Here is a 21,878-nt window from a genome sequence, read left to right as displayed (position 1 = left end):
CGCTCTGCTCTTCTCCCTCTGTAAGGTCAGGAGTGATGGGGGGGGCACTTCAGGTTCTAGAAGGACTCAGGCCTCCTCTTGGACCCTGGCAAAGTCCTTTCCCGCGCCTGGTTTCCACAGGGACGGTGTTGCCTGCACAGACGACAGCACCCCCGGCGGGGAGAGCGGCCCCAGAGGAGACTCGGCAGGGCTCAGGTTTCCTGGACCGGATGACGGACCTGAGCCCGGGGCCCGGGCGGCGCTGGCCGGGCACAGGATGCGCGGCCCGGAGAAAGCATCCCGGCCATCCGCCCGCGCTCGGCCCCGCGGCGCAGCTGCTGCAGATCCGCGGGGGCCGCCACCTCCTCCGGGGGCTGGCAGCGACAGGACTCTCCCCGCCCCGGCCCGGGGCCCTCCCTTGCAGGGGCCGCGGGGAGGAGTCGCCCACCTGTCATCCGAGACGCCCCACGTGGGTCGGCCGGGGAGAGCGTGGAAAGGAGGGAGAAAAGGCAGAGGCGTCGAGGGAGGCCGGAGGGAGAGTGGGGTGGACAGAGGAGCGGAGGGACGAGAGGGAAGCGCACGATAGCTGCGTGGAGAGAGAGCGAAGAGCAGAAGGAGGAACAAAGGCGACCCCAAGACAGCCAGAGAGGGACAGGTAAGGAGGGGCAGGTGAGCAGGAAGGAGGAGAGAATCGGGCTAGGGAGATTGCGGAAAGGAGAAGTGGCGGGCGTAGGAAACTGCTGTGGATAAGGGACGAGTAAGATGGGAAGAATGGCGGAAGACTAACGACTGCAGAGTGAGGGTCCTTCCAAGAGCGACGGGGGAGGAACTGGGGCTGCTGCGCCCTTAAGGTTGCTAAGGCGACGGTTCTGGCCAGAGCGAGGCGCATTGACGTCAGTAGCCGAACGCTGATTGGCTGCGGCCAGGCCGTTTCCGGTGGAGCTGTCGCCTAGCCGCTATCGCAGAGTGGAGCGGGGCTGGGAGCAAATCGCTGAGGGAGCTCGGTAGTCCGCCGCCTCGCACCCGCAGCCTCGCGCCCGCCGCCGCCCGTCCCCAGGTGAGTGGGGTCGGCCGGGGGCTCAGGCGAGGTGAGCTTCGTCGCTTCGCCGCTTCGCAGCCGGTTTGGGGGAGCTGGACCGATCCAAGATGGCGTCACGGGGAGCGACCTGCAGGGGGACGGCCGCACCCCCTGCCCCTCCCCGGCCCGGCGGGCGCCTTCCCGCAGGCCTCATGCCCCCGGCTCCGAGTCTGCATCCCCAAGGCCGTCTGGGCGTCGGCTTTGGTGCGGGGCTCCCCAGCCGCCCCGCTCGCGCTCGCTGCCCCCACCCCACGGCGCCTGGGGCCCTGGGCCCTCCGCGGCCCTCCCCGGCCGCCTTCGCCCCCGCGCGCCGCGGCCTCCTCGCTCACCCTCCCCCATTTCCTGAAGGACAACGGCTCTATTTTACTGGGGTCCGCCATCGTCTCGTCCGCCGGTCCTGGCTCTCTTGTAAGCCGGCAGTTTTCCTCTCCACTTCTGACGACTCGTCATTGCTAGCAGTAGCCTTTCCTCTCCATAGGGGTGTGATTTTTCCCCCAACACGACGGTGTTGACTTCGGGCTTCTGAATTTCCTTTTGTCCCCTTTCACCTCTCTCCCTTTCCCAGTTTTTTCCCCTGAGGCCGCCTCGCCACCACTGTGGCCTTCCGACTGGCGTAGCTTGAAGTCTCGGCTTCCCTTCGTTTTGTGGTCATGACCGTGGCCTACGTGAAGTGAAGGGCATTTTCCTGCCCTTCTTCTAGAAAATACAGGGTACCTATTAATCCCTTCAGCTCAGAGCTTGTGGTGACGACCGTCCTACTCCTTGAGAGATTCTCAAGAGATCCGTCTTTTTAGCAGAGCGAGGAAAGCAAACACTTCCTCAAGATGACCCTAGGGGAGCCGTAATTTGGCTGGTCTAAGGGGGTGCGGTCTGAATCAGGAACAGTTTCTCAAAGTGTTTTTATTTATTTCCCAGGATGTAATCCTTTCGAAACAATTTTGTCGCAGCTGAATTTTCAAAAGAATGAATCTGAGTGTTTTGTTTTACATAGAGACAATGCAGCGAAAGTTTTAAAGCAGTTAAATTGTGTGTGGGGAGGGAAGGCTAGGTTGTTGGGCTTTACAAATGAGTACACATAGAGAATCCAGGTAACTCGATTAAAAATATTAAGACTGTGAAGTCTGGTTATTCAGGGATTTACATGGTGACTGCATTAATCTTGGTACATTTCTGTTCGTATACTGTCTTATTACCAGTGGCTATCTTTTTGGTTTTTGTAATATATTAGTTGTTTCAAACAAAAACACAGTTTCACTCTTTAGGCCCAGTTCTGTCATCTCTACCAGCCAAAGACCTGATCTTAGAATGATTGATCAGTTGAATGTTCTTGAAATATGACAATGCTTTGAAGCATGAAAGATCTGATTTATGGTTGTTCTTGGTGGCCTTTAAGTATTATTTGAAATGCAGACAATTCTACTGAAGTGGATTTTCAGTTCATGTGATTGCCTGACCTGGAGAAGTGGCTTGTATAAATCTATCCTAAAGTAAATGCGCGTTTTTTGTTTTTTTTTTCTTCCTGTTTAAAGTAGCAGCATGATTATTTTTCCATGGCTTCTAATTTACGTGGTTGTCTTGGAGCCACAAACTTTCTAATGGTCTGTTAATTAGTCTACTTGTTGACCTTTATGGTGAAAGTTGTCAAAACAAAATGAGTAACAGTGTAGCACTTTAGAAAAGCTCTTTACTCTGGTAATTCTTTCTATAAGTTCTTTTAAATTTACAGTTTCATCTCAATAGTTTACAATGCATTATAATTGGAAAAGTCTAATTAGTATTGAATTCAGTTGCTGAGTGGAGGGGCACACACTCTTGTCTTCTACTCTTAAGTGCTTAGTAATTAGGAGTTGGAAGGAAAACAGTATATGACCCTGTTGTTAAATTACTAAACTTTTAATTCTAGGGTAAGGTTAGCTGCTCATTATTATCTCTGTTTGCTTTACTTTACATAAAGGTACCATAATTTGAATCCTCTAAAATCCATTAAATGCAATTTATCCATTAAATGTAATCCATTAAATGCAATTTATCTATTGAATCTTCATGCAAGTTTGAAACTTAAGTGTTTTAACATTATCCTGTCAAGATGAAGAAAATATTTTGACAATTTTCTGTCCGAATGTTTTAGAGTTTATGTGGTAAGAATCCTCCTCTCCCCCAACTAAGGATTTTCCTTTTACCACTAGTGTATTATCATTTAGGGGTGGAATCTGGCAAACGATTCTGGAATAAAGGTTGCTTTTAAAACTCATCTGAATTTTCTTTTGTGTTTTTAAAAATTTTGATTACGCTAGTTAGTTGGCTAATCAGATCCTCACTCCAGTGGTTTGCTCTGTGACGTTAGGATACTCCCATGGGATAGAAGTTACATATAGGGAATGTCAGATATTCTTCATTGTGCTGACTTGCTTTCGCTTACAGTTGACTTGTGTGGCCTGGTAATTCTGTGTCCTGTTTACCGTTTACCTACTTGCCACGTCATCATGATTTCTTTTGAGGGAGAACTGAATGAAATTCCCTTAAGGGCCTGACTTCAGCACCCGCCTCTGCAGAGGATAGTGGCTCATACTTCCTCTCAGGAGTTGAGGTTATCGACTCTCACTGTTGCCTACAGAGCGCAGATCCTGAACTAAATGAAACATTTACTTGGAATAATGCTAATTCTGTACATATTTTATTCCCTAGTCCCCACTTCCCTGTTTAAAAACAAAATCTACTTAGAAAAAAAATCCCTATGAATCAGTTGCCTAATGAATTTAGCAAGTTAAATGCCAGATTGGCATTTTGCTTTATAGTTTATACAAGCATATGTGTGTTTTTTTCTCGCAGAGAACCATGGAGTCTGGCAGTACCGCCGCCAGCGAAGAGGCACGCAGCCTTCGAGAATGTGAACTCTACGTCCAGAAGCATAACATTCAAGCACTGCTCAAAGATTCTATTGTGCAGTTGTGCACTGCTCGACCTGAGAGACCCATGGCATTCCTCAGGGAATACTTTGAGAGGTTGGAGAAGGTAAAAATAAATGTGGGGAGATGATGAGGTGATTGTGACAGTTGTTACATTTAATAACTGGAATGTTACTAATTTGTATTTTTTGGAAGAAAAGGAATCTGACTGAATAAAAAGCCTAAAACAGAATTTCAAATAAGAAATACAGTTAAGGCATTTGTAGTAATTTAGAAATTCTTAATTAGTAGAATTTATCAGAAAAATGAACCTGTATGCTAACTGTACTTGGCTAATAAAGGGTTTCCAAACAATTCTTTGTAACTTTTTAAATTAGTGCGTAGAACTATACCAGATAAAACTGATCAGAAGTAGTATAGCAGTTCTATGAATAAGAAATTCTGTAGTACTTGAAGGCAGTTAATGCTCCTCCCATTTTGAACAAAGCAAGTAAGCGTAGTAAATCTTCTCCCACTTTTAAAACTAGTGTAATGAAACATGAATCTAGCTTGTGACTGATATATCAAAAGTTTTCAATTAGATTTGGTCTATTTTAGTGTAGAGTATATCTGATGAATTACCGTAGAGATACTGAGATTGATGTTCCTCAAAAATTTTACTCCATATTATTGGTCAGGACTTGTTGCGCCTTGAAAAAAATTAATCCAATTTTTATTCTTTTTTTGCTCTTCCTCCTTGCGTGTAGGTCATTGTGACCAACGTATGTGGCATATGTTTTTCCAAGTAAAGTGATAATTTTACATCAGGGATAATTGAAGCAAATGAATGCTTCAGTTGAATGCTTCAATTCATCTCCCTCAAGAAACGATGAATGAAAAAGTCTGGGTTACCAAATATTTTGAATAGTTTATGTGATTCGCTTCTGTAAATCAGTGAGATAAACTTACAGATTTTCTTGTGCATGTGGAAGTTATGAGGTGGTTCATAATGATTATGAATCAATTGAAATGATACATTTCTTTTGGCATATGATTATCTAATTGTATAATAGAAATAATTTGCGTTATTTTCCATTGGTTTTTATAGTTTCTTATAATCAGTATAGTTTATTAGTAAAAGAATCTGTACTAAGCTTTAAAAAGTATTTGGGTAGCTCAATGATCAGGTATTTTCTATTTTCCTTAAAAACTGATTGTTAAAATTTGTATTTAGTACCGTGATCAGAATAATTAAAAAAAAAACAACAACAACTAGTCACTGTGAATGTTGCTTTGCTGTCTTGGAATTATAGTAGCTATTCTGACTTTCTCTTATTTATGCAATTTCCAAATCATGGAAGTGTTGTAGAGGCAGGTCATAGATGTAGCTTGTTTTGAAGTCAAGTGCGTTCCTGGAGATCCGTTTTTGAAATGGGTCACTGTAAGGTGATCCCTCTTCTTTGGACATCAATAGAAACCATCAAATGAGAGGATTAAGTTGGTGAGACATTAAGTGTGTATCTTTTTATAGGGAGTGTTGAATGTGTGATACTAGTTTCAAAGCTTGTAGTTGCCACAGTACTGTTTAAAGACTAACAAAGGTGGAAAGCAATAAATAATTATTAAAATGATTTCTTTGCAGATGGGATTTTTAGATTTAATGTGTTTCAGCTTCTTTAACTTTTAATAATTAAAGTTACAGTTCAACATGGTTTTTGCTGTAATTCAAGGGTCTTTGTTCACATGTATACATTCCTTCCAGGGTTGAATATAGATACCTGGACCTTTAAGTAACTAGATTTTCAACTTGTTTGTGGGTCATAGTTCTGTGTATTAGGTGTTAATTTGTATGTTAGTCTATTAGTCCCTTGTCATGCTGCTAATAAAGACATACTGAGGCTGGGTAATTCATAAAGGAAAGAGGTTTAATTGACTCAAAATTCAGCATGGCTGGGGAGGCCTCAGGAAACTTACAATCATGGCAGAAGGAGAAGCAAACCCGTCCTCTTCACATAGCAGCAGCAAAGAGAAGTACAGAGCAAAATGGGAAAAGTCCCTTATAAAACCGTCAGCTATCGTGAGGACTCACTCACTACCATGATAACAGCATGAGGGTAACCCCCCCCCCGCCCCGCCATGATTAAATTACCTCCTGTCAGGTCCCTCTCAGGACACATAGGGATTATGGGAACTACAATTCAAGATGAGATTTAGGTGTGGACACAGCCAAACCATATCATTCCACCTCTGGCCCCTCCCAAATCTCATGTTTTCACGTTTTGAAACACAGTCATGCCTTTCCAACCGTCCCTGAGAGTCTTAATTCATTCCAGCATTAACTCACATTTCAAGTCCAAAATCTCATCTGAGGCAAGGCAAGTCCCTTCCACCTATGAGCCTGTAAAATCAGAAGCAAGTTAGTTACTTCTAGGGGCATTGGTTAGATACACCCATTCCAAATGGGAGAACTTGGTCAAAACAAGGGGACTGTAGATCCCGTGCAAATCTGAAATCCAACAAGGCAGTAATTAAATCTTAAAGTTCCAAAAGGATCTCCTTTGACTCCATGTCCCACATTCAGGGCACACTGATGCAAGAGGTGGGCTCCCGTGGCCTTGGGCAGCTCCACCCCTGTGGCTTTGCAGGGTAGAGACCCCCTCCTGGCTGCTTCCATGGGCAGGCGTTGAGTGTCTGCTGCTTTTCCAGGTGCATGGTGCAGTCTGTTGGTGGATCTACCATTCTGGAGTCTGGAGGATAGTGGCCCTCTTCTCATACCTCCACTAGGCAGTGCCCCAGTGGGGACTTGGTGTGGGGGCTCCAAATGACCCCACATTTCCCTTCGCACTGCCCTAGCAGAGGTTCTCCAGGAGGGCCACGCCCCTGCAGCAAACTTCTGTCTGGGCATCCAGCATTTCTGTACATCTTCTGAAATCTAGGGGGAGGTTCCCAAACCTCAGTTCTTGACTTCTGTGCACCCACAGGCCCAGCACCACTTGTAAGCCACCAGGGCTTGGGGCTTGCACTCTCTGTAGTAATGGCCAGAGCTGTACCTTGGCCCTTTTTAGCCAAGACTGGAGCTGAAGCAGCTGGAACACAGGGTACCATGTCCTGAGGCTGCATAGTACAGGAGCCCCAGGGCATGGCCTAGGAAACCATTTTCCCCTCCTAGGCCTCTGGGCCTGTGATGGGAGGGGCTGTCCTGAAGGTCTGTGACATGACCTGGAGACATTTTCCCCATTATCTTGGTGATTAACATTTGGCTCCTTGTTACTTATGTGAATTTCTGCAGCAGGCTTGAATTTCTCCCCAGAAAATGGGATTTTCTTTTCTATTGCTTTGTCAGGCTGTAAATTTTTCAAACTCTGCTTCCTTTTGAATGCTTTGCCGCTTAGAAATTTCTTCCACCAGATACCCTAAATCATTTCTCTCAAGTTCAAAGTTCCACAGATTTCTAGGGCAGGGCCAAAATGCTGCCAGTCTCTTTGCATAGCAAGAGTCACCTTTACTTCAGTTCTCAAGTTCCTCATCTCCATCTGAGACCACCTCAGCCTGGACTTCATTGTCCATATTACTATCAGCATTTTGGTCAAAGCCATATAAGAAGTCTCTAGGAAGTTCCAGCCTTTCCCACATCTTTCTGTCTTCTGAGCCCTCCAAGTCTCTAGGAAGTTCCAAACTTTCCCACATTTTCCTGTCTTCTTCTGAGCCCTCCAGACTGTTCCACCCTCTTCCTGTTACCCAGTTCCAAAGTTGCTTCTACATTTTTGGGTATCCTTGTAGCAGCACCCCACGCTCTGTGGTACCAGTTTACTGTATTAGTCTGTTCTCATGCTGCTAATGAAAGACATACCCAAGACTGGGTAATTTATAAAGGAAAGTGGTTTGACTCACAGTTCCTCATGGCTGGGCAGGCCTCAGGAAGCTACAATCATGGCGGAAGGGGAAGCAAACACATTCTTCGTCACATGGCAGCAGCAAGGAGAAGGGTCAAGCAAAAGGGGGAAAAGCCCCTCAAAACCATCAGATCTCATGAGAGCTCACTATCACCAGAACAGCATGGAGGTAACCACCCCTCTGATTAAATTACCTCCCTCCAGGTCCCTCCCACAATACGTGGGGATTATGGAAAGTATAATTCAAGATGAGATTTGGGTGGGGACACAGCCAAACCATATCAGTCTGAAAATACAGTCATATTCTCATCACCTTCTTCCTCATTACTGGAGGGTTGTGTTTCTGTTACCTTCAACTACTCCATAAGAAATGTACCAAAAACTCTTGACAGTTGGTCTTTTGAAAGCTTCTGCATTTTAATTCAGTCATCTGGAATTTGAGTCTTCTTTTACTCTTGTATTTATTAGAACCTTAGATAAGAGGAATTAAAATAACTGTGACCTTGTGTCTGCTGTGTCAGGTACTGTGTGAAGCACTTTATATACATACATACTCGTTTCAAATGTATGAGGTATGTGATTATCAGCATTTTACAGACATAGCAGTAAAACTGAGAGAAATTAAGTAATGTGGCTGTGGTTATAGACTGTAGTCGTCAGCTTTGCTGGAGCAACATACAACCCCCAAATTTCACTGGTTACTACAACAGACTAGTCATGTGCAGTTCTTCTGGTATCAGCCTGTCTTGTGTTCTTGACACCACATACCTTGTTCTGGGGCTGAGCAGAAGGAGCAGCCCTATATAGGGCATGCTGTTTTCAAAGCAGAGGGAGGGCAGAAGCTCAAGGTGGACAGAGCCAAACCACACAGGCAACCATGGTATGGCATGTCCACTTACATTCCATGGCCAGAGCAAGTCCTGTAGCCAAGCCTTAAGTCAGTGGGGTGGGAAGTATACTTTACCCACAGGGAAGAGTGACAGAAGCAGGGAGGGAACAAATAATTGTGAAAACAAGTAAGTTAGTAGTGGGGACAGAATTTGAACCTAAGAGTCAAGAAGATAGTGTAGAATTTAATGCAAAACCGAATGCAGAATTTGAACCTCAGAGTCAAGAACATAATTAACCACTGAGTAGACTGGGAGGTTTTTTCTAATTTTTAATTTTTTATTGATACATAACATTTGTATGTTTTTATGGAGTACATGTGATATTTTACATGCATAGAATGTGTAATGATCACGTCAAGGTATTTAGGTTATTCATCACTTCACTTAAAGAGCTGAGGAGGAAGGAGACTGACAGCAGGATGACAACAGCAAGAGAAAGGATATAAAAATATATCATAGTATATACTAGAAAACTCATGATCTGAGTAACAGCTCTGAGTCGTCAGATTAGGTTATATTCAGATTGCTGTTTTTAAAAGACTCACTAGAATCCATGAGACAGTGCTAAAATCAGAATGTTTTTGTTACTTCAAAATTAATCTTAAAAATTCAGTGAAGTAGAATATAGTCCCAAGTGAAATGTTACTTGTGAAATTTTTCCTGAAATTTTTGTGAAATGTCAGTGACAAATTTGGGGGGAAGAATTTGTGTTTTCATTTATACTCTTAAACTTTGTGTGTGTATGTTTTTTTATTTTATTTTTATTATTATTTTTTGGACAGAGTCTCGCTCTGTCACCCAGGCTGGACTGCAGTGGTGCAATCTCGGCTCACTGCAACCTCCGCCTCCTGGGTTCAAGTGATTCTCCTACCTCAGCCTCCTGAGTAGCTGGGACTACGCCTGGCTAATTTTTGTATTTTTAGTAGAGACAGGGTTTCACCGTAATGGCCAGTCTGGTCTTGAACTCCTGACCTTGTGATCTGCCCGCCTTGGCCTCCCAAAGTGTTGGGATTACAGGCGTGAGCCACCATGCCTGGCCTATTTTTTGAGACAGGATCTCACTCTATTGCCCAGGCCTGAGTGCAGTGGTGCGATCATGGCTCACTGCAGTCTCTACCTTCCAGGCTCAGGTGATCCTCCTGCCTCAGCTTCCCAAGTAGTTGGGACTACAGGTGTGTGCCACCGCACCCAACTAATTTTTATGTGTTTTTGTAGAGACGAGGTTTTACGATGTTGCCTAGGCGGGTCTCAAACTCCTGGACTCAAGTGACCCGCCCCCTTCAGCCTCCCAAAGGGTTGGGATTACAGGCGTGAGCCACTGTACCCAGTCATGTACTCTTAAACTTTAAACTTGGGAGAGACTTGAGTTTTATAGCCATGTGTTAATATGAAATGAGAAAACCTTATTGGTTATTGGAACAACCAGAATTAACATGAAATGAGTTTTCTAAAAACCATATTTTAAAAAGTAGGTTACATATTCACATATTTCAAAGTTGTGCAGGTACAAAAGGGCATAATAATGAAAGGTCTCCCTCCCACGCCATTGCTTTTCTTGAATGCTGCCAATGTTCTGGAGATTAATACATGGGCACTTACAAATTTATATATAAAAAAGAAATAATGGGTCAAATGAATGAGAAAGTAGAAGATAACAAATTTTTATTTTTTCCCTTTTACTTCAGGCACAACAACTAATTCTTTAGATCTGAGAAGAATTTGTTTTTAAGGCTCTAGATGTGAAAAAAATGTTTAATAGTTTATCTTAGGTTTTATTTGAATTGGTCCAATAAGTAGTTTTTAAAAGCAAGTAAACTCTTTTTGTCTTTTAACTTCAAGTTTAAACCTTGATTACAAAGAATGATCCTAGCCCTGCTGGGAGAACTATTATAGATATGGTCTCGTTTAAATTCGTGGTTACCGTCACATCATTTCATTATTTGTTTTTATCTGGGATCAAACTAGAATGTGAATTCCACAGGCTCAGGACCCTCTCCTATTTGTTTTTAATTTCCTGTTGCCTAGCATAGGTCTTGGCACGGCAGATTCAGAAAATGGCTTACTGAGTTAATGAAATAACTCAGTAATGTAGACATTCTTGGATCACTATGTTGGGCTTGAATTGTTTTTCCTGATAACATTTCTTTTGGCGGGAGGGTCTCTTGCTATCTGCAGTAGCATCCAAAAAAACCCAGTTTTCAGGATTTTGTCCTGCAGTGTGTTACTGTTGTGTGCATCACAGATAATTGTTGTCAAGACATTAATGAATATCTGATTTGTTACTCACATGTTATGTGAGTACTAATGGCTTGTACTAATGGCTTTTGCCCATTAATGAAGGATAGCATCTGTTACCATCTGAGGTACATTCTGTTGAGAGTGTTTCTTTTCAAGTGTTACTCTCTATTTTTTTTCCCCTTTGGAATTGGTGTTTTCCTCTTAACTTACATTGTTAATGGAAGAAGAGATTGGAAGTGACTGATATAGACTATCATTGGAACATGAGAATGCCAACTTTACATGCCGAAGGATCTCATTTTGCAAACTTGTAATTTCTTTCAGGAGGAGGCAAAACAGATTCAGAATCTGCAGAAAGCAGGCACTCGTACAGACTCAAGGGAGGATGAGATCTCTCCTCCTCCACCCAACCCAGTGGTTAAAGGTAGGAGGCGACGAGGTGCTATCAGCGCTGAGGTCTACACGGAGGAAGATGCCGCATCATATGTTAGAAAGGTAGTTTTGATATTTGAACATCAGGGAGATGCTTTCGGGACCCACTTGCTGGTCATCTAGTCTCCTTTGATGAATGAATCGTAAAATACAAAACAGGGTGAAACTTCATCCATCCTGTACAATTCTTGGGTACTGGAAAACAGGTTTCTGTAATAGCATGCTGTCAGAGGAAATAACTAATAGTGATTATAAACTAGTGAATAATTGCATTTTGGGGTTTGTTATTTCCTTGCAGTTGTTCTGCAGTAGAAGGAGGTGGGCAGTATTGCTTTTTCTCTTGAATCATGATGTCTGTTTTTTGCTATCCTATTAAATGTTGTGGCATTTAACCTTTTATTCTACGAGCCTCCTTTGTCCTGTATTCTCTTCTTCCTCAGAGCCAGGCTATTTTGAGTTATGCTGTTAGCCTTAAAGGGGAACAGAATTGTCCTGGCACTTGAGGCTTGTGAAACTAACAGATCACAGATTTTTAAAATGACTAATTATTATAAAATACTTAGTTTTGCCTCAGAATAATGACCTTGGTCAAGGTGTTTTGATTTGTTTCTTTAGTTGTTAACTGGGAACCAAGTACCAGACTTTATATTTAGGCCTGGTTGTAGGCAAGGGGATTAATTAGTCAATATTTGTTGAGTAGTTTATGGATCAAAGATAGTACAAGTGTGTTGTAGTGAAAATATTTAACTCAAAGCAGTCTTGTTTAAATACCATAATGTGGCTTGACATTTAATTGAAGCTCAGGTTGCAAACATGAAATGTTTTCGTTTATGGAATTGTCATTTGACCTTCAATTCTTTTCTAGGTTATACCAAAAGATTACAAGACAATGGCTGCTTTAGCCAAAGCCATTGAAAAGAATGTGCTGTTTTCACATCTTGATGATAATGAGAGAAGGTAGGAACAGGCTCTGTCTTAACACTATTTTTCAATTAGGGGTGTGATCCCAAATTATTTTCAACACTTGTTGCAGGTTTTAGAGCTCTTAGTAATTGTTCACCAGATGACAATCTGGGGTCTTTAATTCTAAGCTTAATGTTTGAAATTCACGGAAGAGACATGTGAAATGTAACACGAGGCCTTCTCTCTTTTGCAGTGATATTTTTGATGCCATGTTTTCGGTCTCCTTTATCGCAGGAGAGACTGTGATTCAGCAAGGTAAGGGCTTCTGTAGCATGCAGTATTGTTATGGGAGAGGAGGCGAGACTGGAGGATTTTTTTGGTTTTGTTTTATTGAAGTTTGTTTTCCTCTTTGATCCTACCACTTTTTTTTTCCTGTTATCCTATTGGATTTTTCTGTTTCTTTTAAATTAAAATTTTCTGAGATGGGCAGAACACTTTGTATTGGGAACTAATATTTTTGATATAGTTTTGTTTATAATTTAAAGGAAATGCCTACATTGTCTTACCTTGAATGTTGTATAGAATTTCAGAATCATATATATCTCTCATGTTCTTTATATTATTAATCACTTTTAAAGTAAGAAATAAGTGAAACACCTACATTCTTCATTGTATAGCCCTGTCTGTTGAAAGGGTTCTAGGACTTCTATAGATTCTTTCTTTGCCTACATAGACTAACATGGATTTAACTTTTTGACTATCTTCCTCTTTTTATTTTCTTATTTATTCTTGACATTTTATGAGTTGGTATATATTTCCATTTTGTGGCAACCTGATAATTTGTTATTAACTATTTGAGTTGTTTCTAATGTCCTTGTTATAGATGCCGTAGCAGTTAATAACTGTCCACATATGTAGCTTTTAAAAATTTTTTTCAGAGGTATTCTTCAGTATGAGATGACTAAAAAAAATTTTGATTCGTTCTATGACTTTTAAAATACATTGCTTGATTTTCTTTCCCCTGAAAGATTGTGTTAGTTTGTAACACACTCTCACAGTACCACTATAAAATAAGTTTATTATTTTGTAATTTTGATAATTCGTTTCTTTAGTTTGGAATATGCTTCTAACTTTTTTACCCTCTTTTAGGTGATGAAGGGGATAACTTCTATGTGATTGATCAAGGAGAGACGGATGTAAGATTTACCAATATCAAAAATATGTTGATCTTAAAAGCCAATGTATTGATTGCTTCTGAGCAATAAGAATAGTGATTTTGAAGGGTCATTATATCCCTTGTATGTCAGATTTTATTACATTTTGCCAAGTATTTTTATGACACAGAGAAACTCTTTAAAGGTAATTTTCTGTTCAGAACTTTTGCTGGAGTGGTGGTTAAGAAGTGTGTGTAGCTGGGCACAGTGGCCCATGCCTATAATCCCAGCACTTTGGGAGATGGAGGCAAGAGGGTTGCTTGAGCCTAGGAGTTCAAGACCAGCCTGGGCAACAAAGTGAAACCTCATCTCTTAAAAAAAAAAAAAGATTCTAGACCCAGCCATTAGCTAGCAAACTTAATACAGCTTTCTTATTCACAAATGAAATGGGGACAATAATAGCATTGATCTTTAAGGATTATTAGAAAATTCAATGACCTAATGCAAGTAAAATGTTTAGCATAGTGCTCAGCACAGTTCTCTAAGTATCTATGACTGGTATTAGTGCTTAGCCAACCTTTTTCCCTTACATCCTTACAGAGTGCTTTTTTCTTATCAGATAATTAAATCAGGTAAATTATGGACACTCAACTCATTTAACTCATCAGAAATCACCTATTCTTCTCTGTTGTCTATTGCAAACTTAATATTTGTGTTTTTTAAAACAAAGTTCAGGATTATGACCTTTTAAAAAGGTTTGAGGGTTTTTAACATTTATGTGTTTGTATCTAGAAAAAAATTTTTTGATGTCACTTGCACTTTAGGTCTATGTCAACAATGAATGGGCAACCAGTGTTGGGGAAGGAGGGAGCTTTGGAGAACTTGCTTTGATTTATGGAACACCTAGAGCAGCCACTGTCAAAGCAAAGACAAATGTGAAATTGTGGGGCATCGACCGAGACAGCTATAGAAGAATCCTCATGGTAAGAGACCATGGTGTTTGAGAGTGTGATTTAGAATTCTCATCTACGTAACTAATGTTTGAATATTATCAAATTAAAAAGAGAATATTTCTTTTAATGAGTGAATATTTCTTTTAATGAGCAAATATTTCTTTCTTTTAATGAGCAAATACTTTGCATTAAGCCCAGCTTAGAATTATTCATTATGCCATTTTAGGCAGCAATATTTTAGAACAAAACCTTGGGAAACAAGATCTGGTATATATGTGCTGGTCATCTCATGTTTGGAAATCTGTCCATTTGCTGGTAGGCACATCTTAATTTACCTAATTATACCCATTACAGCATGATAGGTGCTGCTTTTAAGTGCTTAAAGTTATTTGGGGCCATTCAGAAATAATCAGCTTCCCTAACCTGTGAAAGTGGGTTATCAGTAATGTATATGTATGTCATGTCCCCTATTGTTAAAGGAATAAACAAAATACTAAAACCATTGGAACATTCTGGTGATACAGTCAGATTTTTTGAGAACGTTGTGATAAATTTATAGGATAGCTTTGGATGTTTAAGTCCCAGCCAATGCATTGGTCATTTTCAATGGTTTTCTTAAATTTGTGCAGTGTCCATCTGACCATTTGAAAATTTACAGTCTGATGTACTTTGAAATTTTTCTGCATTTGGGATATATAGATAGATTAGATGAGATAGATAGTCTTGTCCTTCGCAGCAACATAGATAGAGCTGGAGGCCATTTTTCTAAGGAAAATAATACAGGAACAGAAAACCAAACCGCATGTTCTCACTTACAGTTGGGAGCTAAGCAATGAGAACTCATGGATACTAGAAGGGGAACAACAAACACTGGGGCCTACTTGAGGGTGGAGGGTGGGAAGAGGGAGAGGATCAGGAAGAATACCTGTGGTGTACTTTGCTTATTACCTGGGCAACAAAATTACCTGAACACCAAACCCTGGTGACACCCAGTTTACCTATATAACCTGCACATGTAATCCCTGAACCTTAAAAAAAAACCACAAAAAAATGCTTATGGCAAAGATAAGTCTAAATTTTAGAAAGATTGGTTTTGAAGTGATATGACAGTCTACTGGAGAAGAAATTGACCATACAGTTAGTTCTGCATTTCCTCTACAGTAATACTATTAGTAAAAGGAAACATAGAATGTTTACAGCTTTATCTCATTGCCAAAGAAGGAAGAGGTAGGACCTGGAACTATTGGTTTGAAATAAAATATTTTACTTTCTCGTAGTGGGCCTGAAAGGAAATTAGGGCCTCACAATGCATTGGCTTTGTGGACAGGAATTAGGAACTTTAGATATGGGGTGAAATATCTATATAGCTGGGTAGGGGAGGGTGAGGTCCTTTCTTATAGAATAAAGACATGTCAATTGTATAGGTGAGAAGCCAAAACTAATGGAGGAATCTGCATTTAAATATCAGCGTTGAACAGGAAGAACACTAGGATTATTGGGTTGTAAATCAAGACCTAGATTACTTTTGTGAGAAAATATTTTCAGAGATAAATTGGGTTGGCAGTGGCATAAAATCAGTTTGAGAGTAAACATGGAAATTGGACATTGGTTTAAAGTGTGTGGAAAAATATCTTGAGTGATAGGCTCAGGTATAAACCGGTATTTCAACTGTATTTGGAAATTGGGAAATGCTTTGTGAAATATGTCAACATACTGGTTGCAAATGCTAGGAATTGGGCATAATATTGGCAGAAAATAAAAATCACAAGAATGTCATTCATTACCTGTAAAATAAAAATGAATTAGTTAAAATTAAACTTCATTAAAAAAAGCAACAAGCTTTGACTTTTTGGTTTTAAAATTTATTTGAAACTTAATATTTATTATTCCATAGCATTATGTGGTGACAATTACACGTCTTGGGGATATCACTTTTGTTATTTTTATTTTTAGGGAAGCACACTGAGAAAGCGGAAGATGTATGAGGAATTCCTTAGTAAAGTCTCTATTTTAGGTGAGTTGTAGTTTGTTGACTTTGCTAGTATATGAGATATCCCTGAATTAGAATTGGATGGACTTGGGAAAAACCTTCTGAAAGTATAATTGCTACTTATTCCCCCTGAAAAGACAGAAGGGCTGAAAGTCCTTCTGACTGTGGACATTCACAGTTATTTCCTCTGTGACTTCTGTCTCTCTTGTTCCATCAGTGAGTTGATTGGTTCAGAAAAGTGAGTACTTCCAACAATACATTTCCTCTGTGGAAAGATTAGGTACCATTTGCTGGCATCCTCTGAAAACATGCCAGAAGTTTGTTGGAATTTAGAGTAAAGCAGATTAATTGAAGATATTCTTTTGTGCATTTTGTTATGTGGACTTGGAGATGTTAGAACCTGTTCTTCATGAAGGGGGAATGGGGATTTTTATAAGATAACAGGCTTCTGCCATTGTTTATTACAGTGAATTTTTCACCTCTTCTTTGTCTTTTCTTTGAATTGGTTACATATGCTTTGTGTTTTGGATCGTAGTTTGGCCTTTTTGAATAAAAGTTATTTTCTAGTTCTTTTTCATAAAGTAAACCAAAAATTTAAATAGATTAAATTATTTCTATGAAACTTTGGAATGATATGGATGGGGAAACTGACTTTTGAGTATTGTAGTTGTAGGTTTGATTTGCATTGATAGCAATCTTCAGGAATACTTAAGGATTATATTTTCTTATTCCCTTGCCATTGGGTACAGTTGGTATAAATTAAACTAGCCACTGGGCTACTGAAGTAAGGATCTGAGGGCTATCTGCAGGCAGTATGAGAATCCTGCTCAGACTAGAGGTAATTGAAGACAGGTACCATGTTTAATCCGAGACACTACTAGAATGTTGAATGGGCATGGCTATTTGGTTGAATCTCTTTATACTTTCTTTTTACCTTTATAACAGCACCAAATAATACAGAGCAATTATTTTGATTCTTGTCTTTCAGAGTCTCTGGACAAGTGGGAACGTCTTACAGTAGCTGATGCATTGGAACCAGTGCAGTTTGAAGATGGGCAGAAGATTGTGGTGCAGGGAGAACCAGGGGATGAGTTCTTCATTATTTTAGAGGTAAAGAACTCAGAATTTAATACTTTAAAAAGTTGTACACTCTAAGAGGGAAAGAGTGGGCTAATTCTGAACTATAGCTTTAGTTTTTAAGAATACCTGACCATTTTATTTTAAAATTATCTTTTACTTTGAAATGCTGTTGTTTGGTTTTCTGCCAGGTCACCACATTTTTAAATGAGTTTGAGTCAGAATTCTTGAAGGGCCCTAGACATGAAAAGCCAAATTCTAAAAACCATTTAACATAACAAACTGTGATGATTCTGCACTATCATTGTTAAAATGCAAGTGTTTGGGCTATTTGGCAAATAAGGATTAAAGGTAATATTTAAATTTGAAAAATTACTGTGTTTGTATATCTCCACATTCCATGGAGATGTATAACAGATACTCTTGCTAAGCAGATCCATATGGCAGATTTCTATGAATGTGGCTCCATAGTTGTTAATTGATTTTATTTAAATCAGGGGTCAGGAGACTGTAAAGGGCAAGGTGGTAAGTTAAGCTTTGTGGACCATAGGGTTTTATTCGCAAAGACTCAACTCTTCTCATAGTGCAAAAGCAGCCACAAATAATATGTAAATGAATGTGTGTGGTATTCCAGTAAAGTTTTATTTGCGAAAGAGACAGTGAGCTTGGATTTAGCCCTTCATCTACAGTTTGCTAACCCAAGTCTGCACCCTTTAAGCACCTTAGCTTGATACGAAGAACCTCGCTAGCAGGAGATGCTGGTGAAATAGAAATTGAAGCTCATGTGGTGACTAACTTTAAAGTCATTTTTTATCATATGCACACATATTTGCAAGGTAGCTAAAATTGCATAGGATGTTTAAGATGCCACCCTGGATTTGAGAGTGTTTGTTTGTTTGGCTTTTTGGTGATTTTATTATAGGGGTCAGCTGCTGTGCTACAACGTCGGTCAGAAAATGAAGAGTTTGTTGAAGTGGGAAGATTGGGGCCTTCTGATTATTTTGGTATGTACAAATTCCCTCACAATAAATACATGGTTTCTTTAAGTCACCTCTCAGTGAGATACTGTAGTCTTCCATAATTTTGTCTTCTGTATTTTATTTTCTAATTGCAGTCTTTTTTGGCTCTGAGAGAGAAGGTGTGAGATTTTGATCTTTACTCATTTAATGAAATTACTGATTGTCTCATATCTATTGTCTTCTTTCTCAGAAGTGCACTGCTTCAAGGAAATGTTTTTCATAGAAGTTAGCCTGTTACCCCTCTTCTTTTCCTTTCTCCAGGTGAAATTGCGCTACTGATGAATCGTCCTCGTGCTGCCACAGTCGTTGCTCGTGGCCCCTTGAAGTGCGTTAAGCTGGACCGACCCAGATTTGAACGTGTTCTTGGCCCATGCTCAGACATCCTCAAACGAAACATCCAGCAGTACAACAGTTTTGTGTCACTGTCTGTCTGAAATCTGCCTCCTGTGCCTCCCTTTTCTCCTCTCCCCAATCCATGCTTCACTCATGCAGACTGCTTTATTTTCCCTACTTGCAGCGCCAAGTGGCCACTGGCATCGCAGCTTCCTGTCTGTTTATATATTGAAAGTTGCTTTTATTGCACCATTTTCAATTTGGAGCATTAACTAAATGCTCATACACAGTTAAATAAATAGAAAGAGTTCTATGGAGACTTTGCTGTTACTGCTTCTCTTTGTGCAGTGTTAGTATTCACCCTGGACAGTGAGTGCCATGCTTTTTGGTGAGGGCCGATCCCAGCACCTATTGAATTACCATAGAGTAATGATGTAACAGTGCAAGATTTTTTTTTAAGTGACATAATTTTCCAGTTATAAGCATATTTAGACTGTGGCCATATATGCTGTATTTCTTTGTAGAATAAATGGTTTCTCATTAAACTCTAAAGATTAGGGAAAATGGATATAGAAAATCTTAGTATAGTAGAAAGACATCTGCCTGTAATTAAACTAGTTTAAGGGTGGAAAAATGCCCATTTTTGCTAATTATCAATGGGATATGATTGGTTCATTTTTTTTTCCAGAATTTTTGTTTGCCAAGCTAATCTGCCTGGTTTTATTTATATCTTGTTATTAATGTTTCTTCTCCAATTCTGAAATACTTTTAAGTATGGCTATCTATACCTGCCTTTTAAGTTTGAAACTAACTCATAGACTGCAAATATTGGTTAGTATTTAACTATGTCTGCCTCGGCTCACAAATTCCGATTAGACCTTTATCCAGCTAGTGCCAAATAATTGATCAGATGCTGAATTGAGAATAAGAATTTGAGGTCTACATTCTTGGTTGTTAATTTAGAGCTTTTGGTTAAAGTATGTCCTTCAGCTGACTCCAGTATAATCTCCTCTGCTCGTTAAACTGATTCCAGGAGATTGGATTTGCTGTGACTAGATACAGATGGAGCAAATGTCCTAACAGAGAAATAGAGGTGATGCTGCTAAAGGGAGAAATGCCAGCCGGACAAAGTTCAGTGTCGGGAATTTTCCCCGTGAGATTCACTGGGGCGTGAGATTTTGGAGGAAGTTTCTTACTTTGGTTTAGTCTTTTTTTCCTTCTTTTTTATTCAGCTAGAATTTCTGGTGGGTTGATGGTAGGGTATGATGTGTCTGTGTTGTTTCAAATTGGTCTAAAAGGCTATCCTGCTGAAAGTGCTGCTTTCCTATCTAGCATTTATTTCTCTGGCAAACTTTTCTTTCTTTTCTTTTTTAAAGTAAACTTGTGTATTGAGTCTTAACTGTATTTCAGTATTTTCCAGCCTTATGTGTTACATTATTCCAATGATACCCAACAGTTTATTTTTATTATTTTTTTAAACAAAATTTCACAGTTCTGTAATGTAGGCACTTCTATTTTTGTTGTGATTTATATATAAGGTAATGTAGGGTTATATTTGGGAGTGACTGCAAGCATTTTTCCATCTGTGTGCAACTAACTGACTCTGATTATTGATCCCCTCTCCTGCCCTTTCCCAGGTAATTTAAATTGGTCATGGTAGATTTTTTTCATAGATTTGAAAAACTTTTAGGTTGTAACCAAGTATGAAGTATAAATCTGGGGAAGAGGTTTTATTTACATTTTAGGGTGGGTAAGAAAGCCACCTTGTTAACAAATTTTTTAATTTCCGAAATAATCTATATTAAATGAGGGTTTTCTGATCTGTACTTTGTGTTTAGCTACCTTTTTATATCTAAAAAATTAAAAATGAAAATTATGTTCTTACAAGCTTAAAGCTTGATTTGATCTTTGTTTAAATGCCAAAATGTACTTAGTTACTTAGAATGCCATAAAATTGCAGTTTCATGTATGTATATAATCATGCTCATGTATATTTAGATACATATAATGCTTTCTGAGTGAGTTTTACTCTTAAGTCATTTGGCTCGCTGTTTACTCCCTTCTGTAGTTTTTAATTAAAAACTTTAAAGATAAGTCTACATTAAACAATGATCACATCTAAAGCTTTATCTTTGTGTAATCTAAGTATATGTGAGAAATCAGAATTGGCATAATTTGTCTTAGTTGATATTCAAGGCTTTAAAAGTCATTATTCCTGGGCTTGGTAAGTGAATTTATGAGATTTACTGCTCTAGAAAGTATAGATGGCCAAAGGACCGTTTTGTATTGCTTCCTGATTACCAGTCTGATTATACCATGTGTGCTAATACACTTTTTTTGTTATAGATTGTCTTAATGGTAGGTCAAGTAATAAAAAGAGATGAAATAATTTAAATTCTTAAATGAATCAGTTTTTCTTCCCTTTCTCCTTTCCGTCTTTCCTCTCTCTGTCCTTCCCCAAAAGTCTACTCTGGTGGGCAAAAATGAAAAGGGAAAGTGAATTATGGGATCGGTGTTTTGAAAGAGCAATGTTTATTTTCAGTGCTTTTCAGTTTGTCAAAGAGTGGATCTCAAAATCTTGCTTAAAGGGTAATTGAGATGTAGCAGATTTATTTACTTAGTCATGGAAGGAAAAAATTCAGTCAGAAGCTAAAGATTTCCTTTTGATTGAAGACGGATTGGTTCTGTGGCCTTGGAACTTTCCCAGACTTAATGAGGAAACATCATTTCTAGATTAGCATACTCTTTGGTTTAAATTTAATATATACATTTAATGCTACTTAGGGATACTTTTATATTTTGCATGTATAAAGCCTTATTTCTGATGCCCTTAGATTTCTGAGGAGTGAGATGATTAAGTTGTATTCATTAGTGTATTGGTATTTCTTCACATCCAGTGAAATTGGAGATATGTTGTATGTTAGAAGAGCATTCTTTGTGTTGCTTTGAACATGTGTACCTTTTCTAGATTCAGTAATCCCTTCCCCCCCATCCTCTGGATTTTGAAACCTTGAGAGTCACAATAGAATATAACTAAAGAAAATTTCTCTGGGT

General features: G+C 39.6%; 1 protein-coding gene across 3 annotated transcripts; it reads left to right on the top strand.

Moving 5' to 3' along the window:
• The first annotated feature begins 274 nt into the window (after positions 1 to 274).
• On the top strand, positions 275 to 21,227 carry PRKAR1A (protein kinase cAMP-dependent type I regulatory subunit alpha). 3 transcript variants are annotated; one of them, XM_003276077.4, is made up of 11 exons: positions 275 to 634; positions 3,887 to 4,069; positions 11,288 to 11,458; positions 12,261 to 12,352; positions 12,552 to 12,613; positions 13,448 to 13,494; positions 14,277 to 14,435; positions 16,359 to 16,419; positions 17,384 to 17,505; positions 18,395 to 18,476; positions 18,753 to 21,227. In XM_003276077.4, the coding sequence occupies exons 2-11, from the start codon at positions 3,893 to 3,895 to the stop codon at positions 18,923 to 18,925; spliced, it is 1,146 nt and encodes a 381-aa protein (XP_003276125.1). In that variant the 5' UTR covers positions 275 to 634; positions 3,887 to 3,892; the 3' UTR covers positions 18,926 to 21,227. The 3 variants fall into 3 exon arrangements, with proteins under 3 accessions (XP_003276125.1, XP_003276124.1, XP_003276126.1); XM_003276076.4 differs by lacking the exon at positions 275 to 634 and adding an exon at positions 867 to 1,036; XM_003276078.4 differs by lacking the exon at positions 275 to 634 and adding an exon at positions 867 to 1,067.
• Positions 21,228 to 21,878: the final 651 nt, after the last annotated feature.

This window comes from Nomascus leucogenys, chromosome 14 (assembly GCF_006542625.1).
Source record: "Nomascus leucogenys isolate Asia chromosome 14, Asia_NLE_v1, whole genome shotgun sequence".
Classification (NCBI taxonomy): domain Eukaryota; kingdom Metazoa; phylum Chordata; class Mammalia; order Primates; family Hylobatidae; genus Nomascus; species Nomascus leucogenys.
Note: the sequence above shows the minus strand (reverse complement) of the source record. Positions and strands in the feature narration are given on the sequence as shown.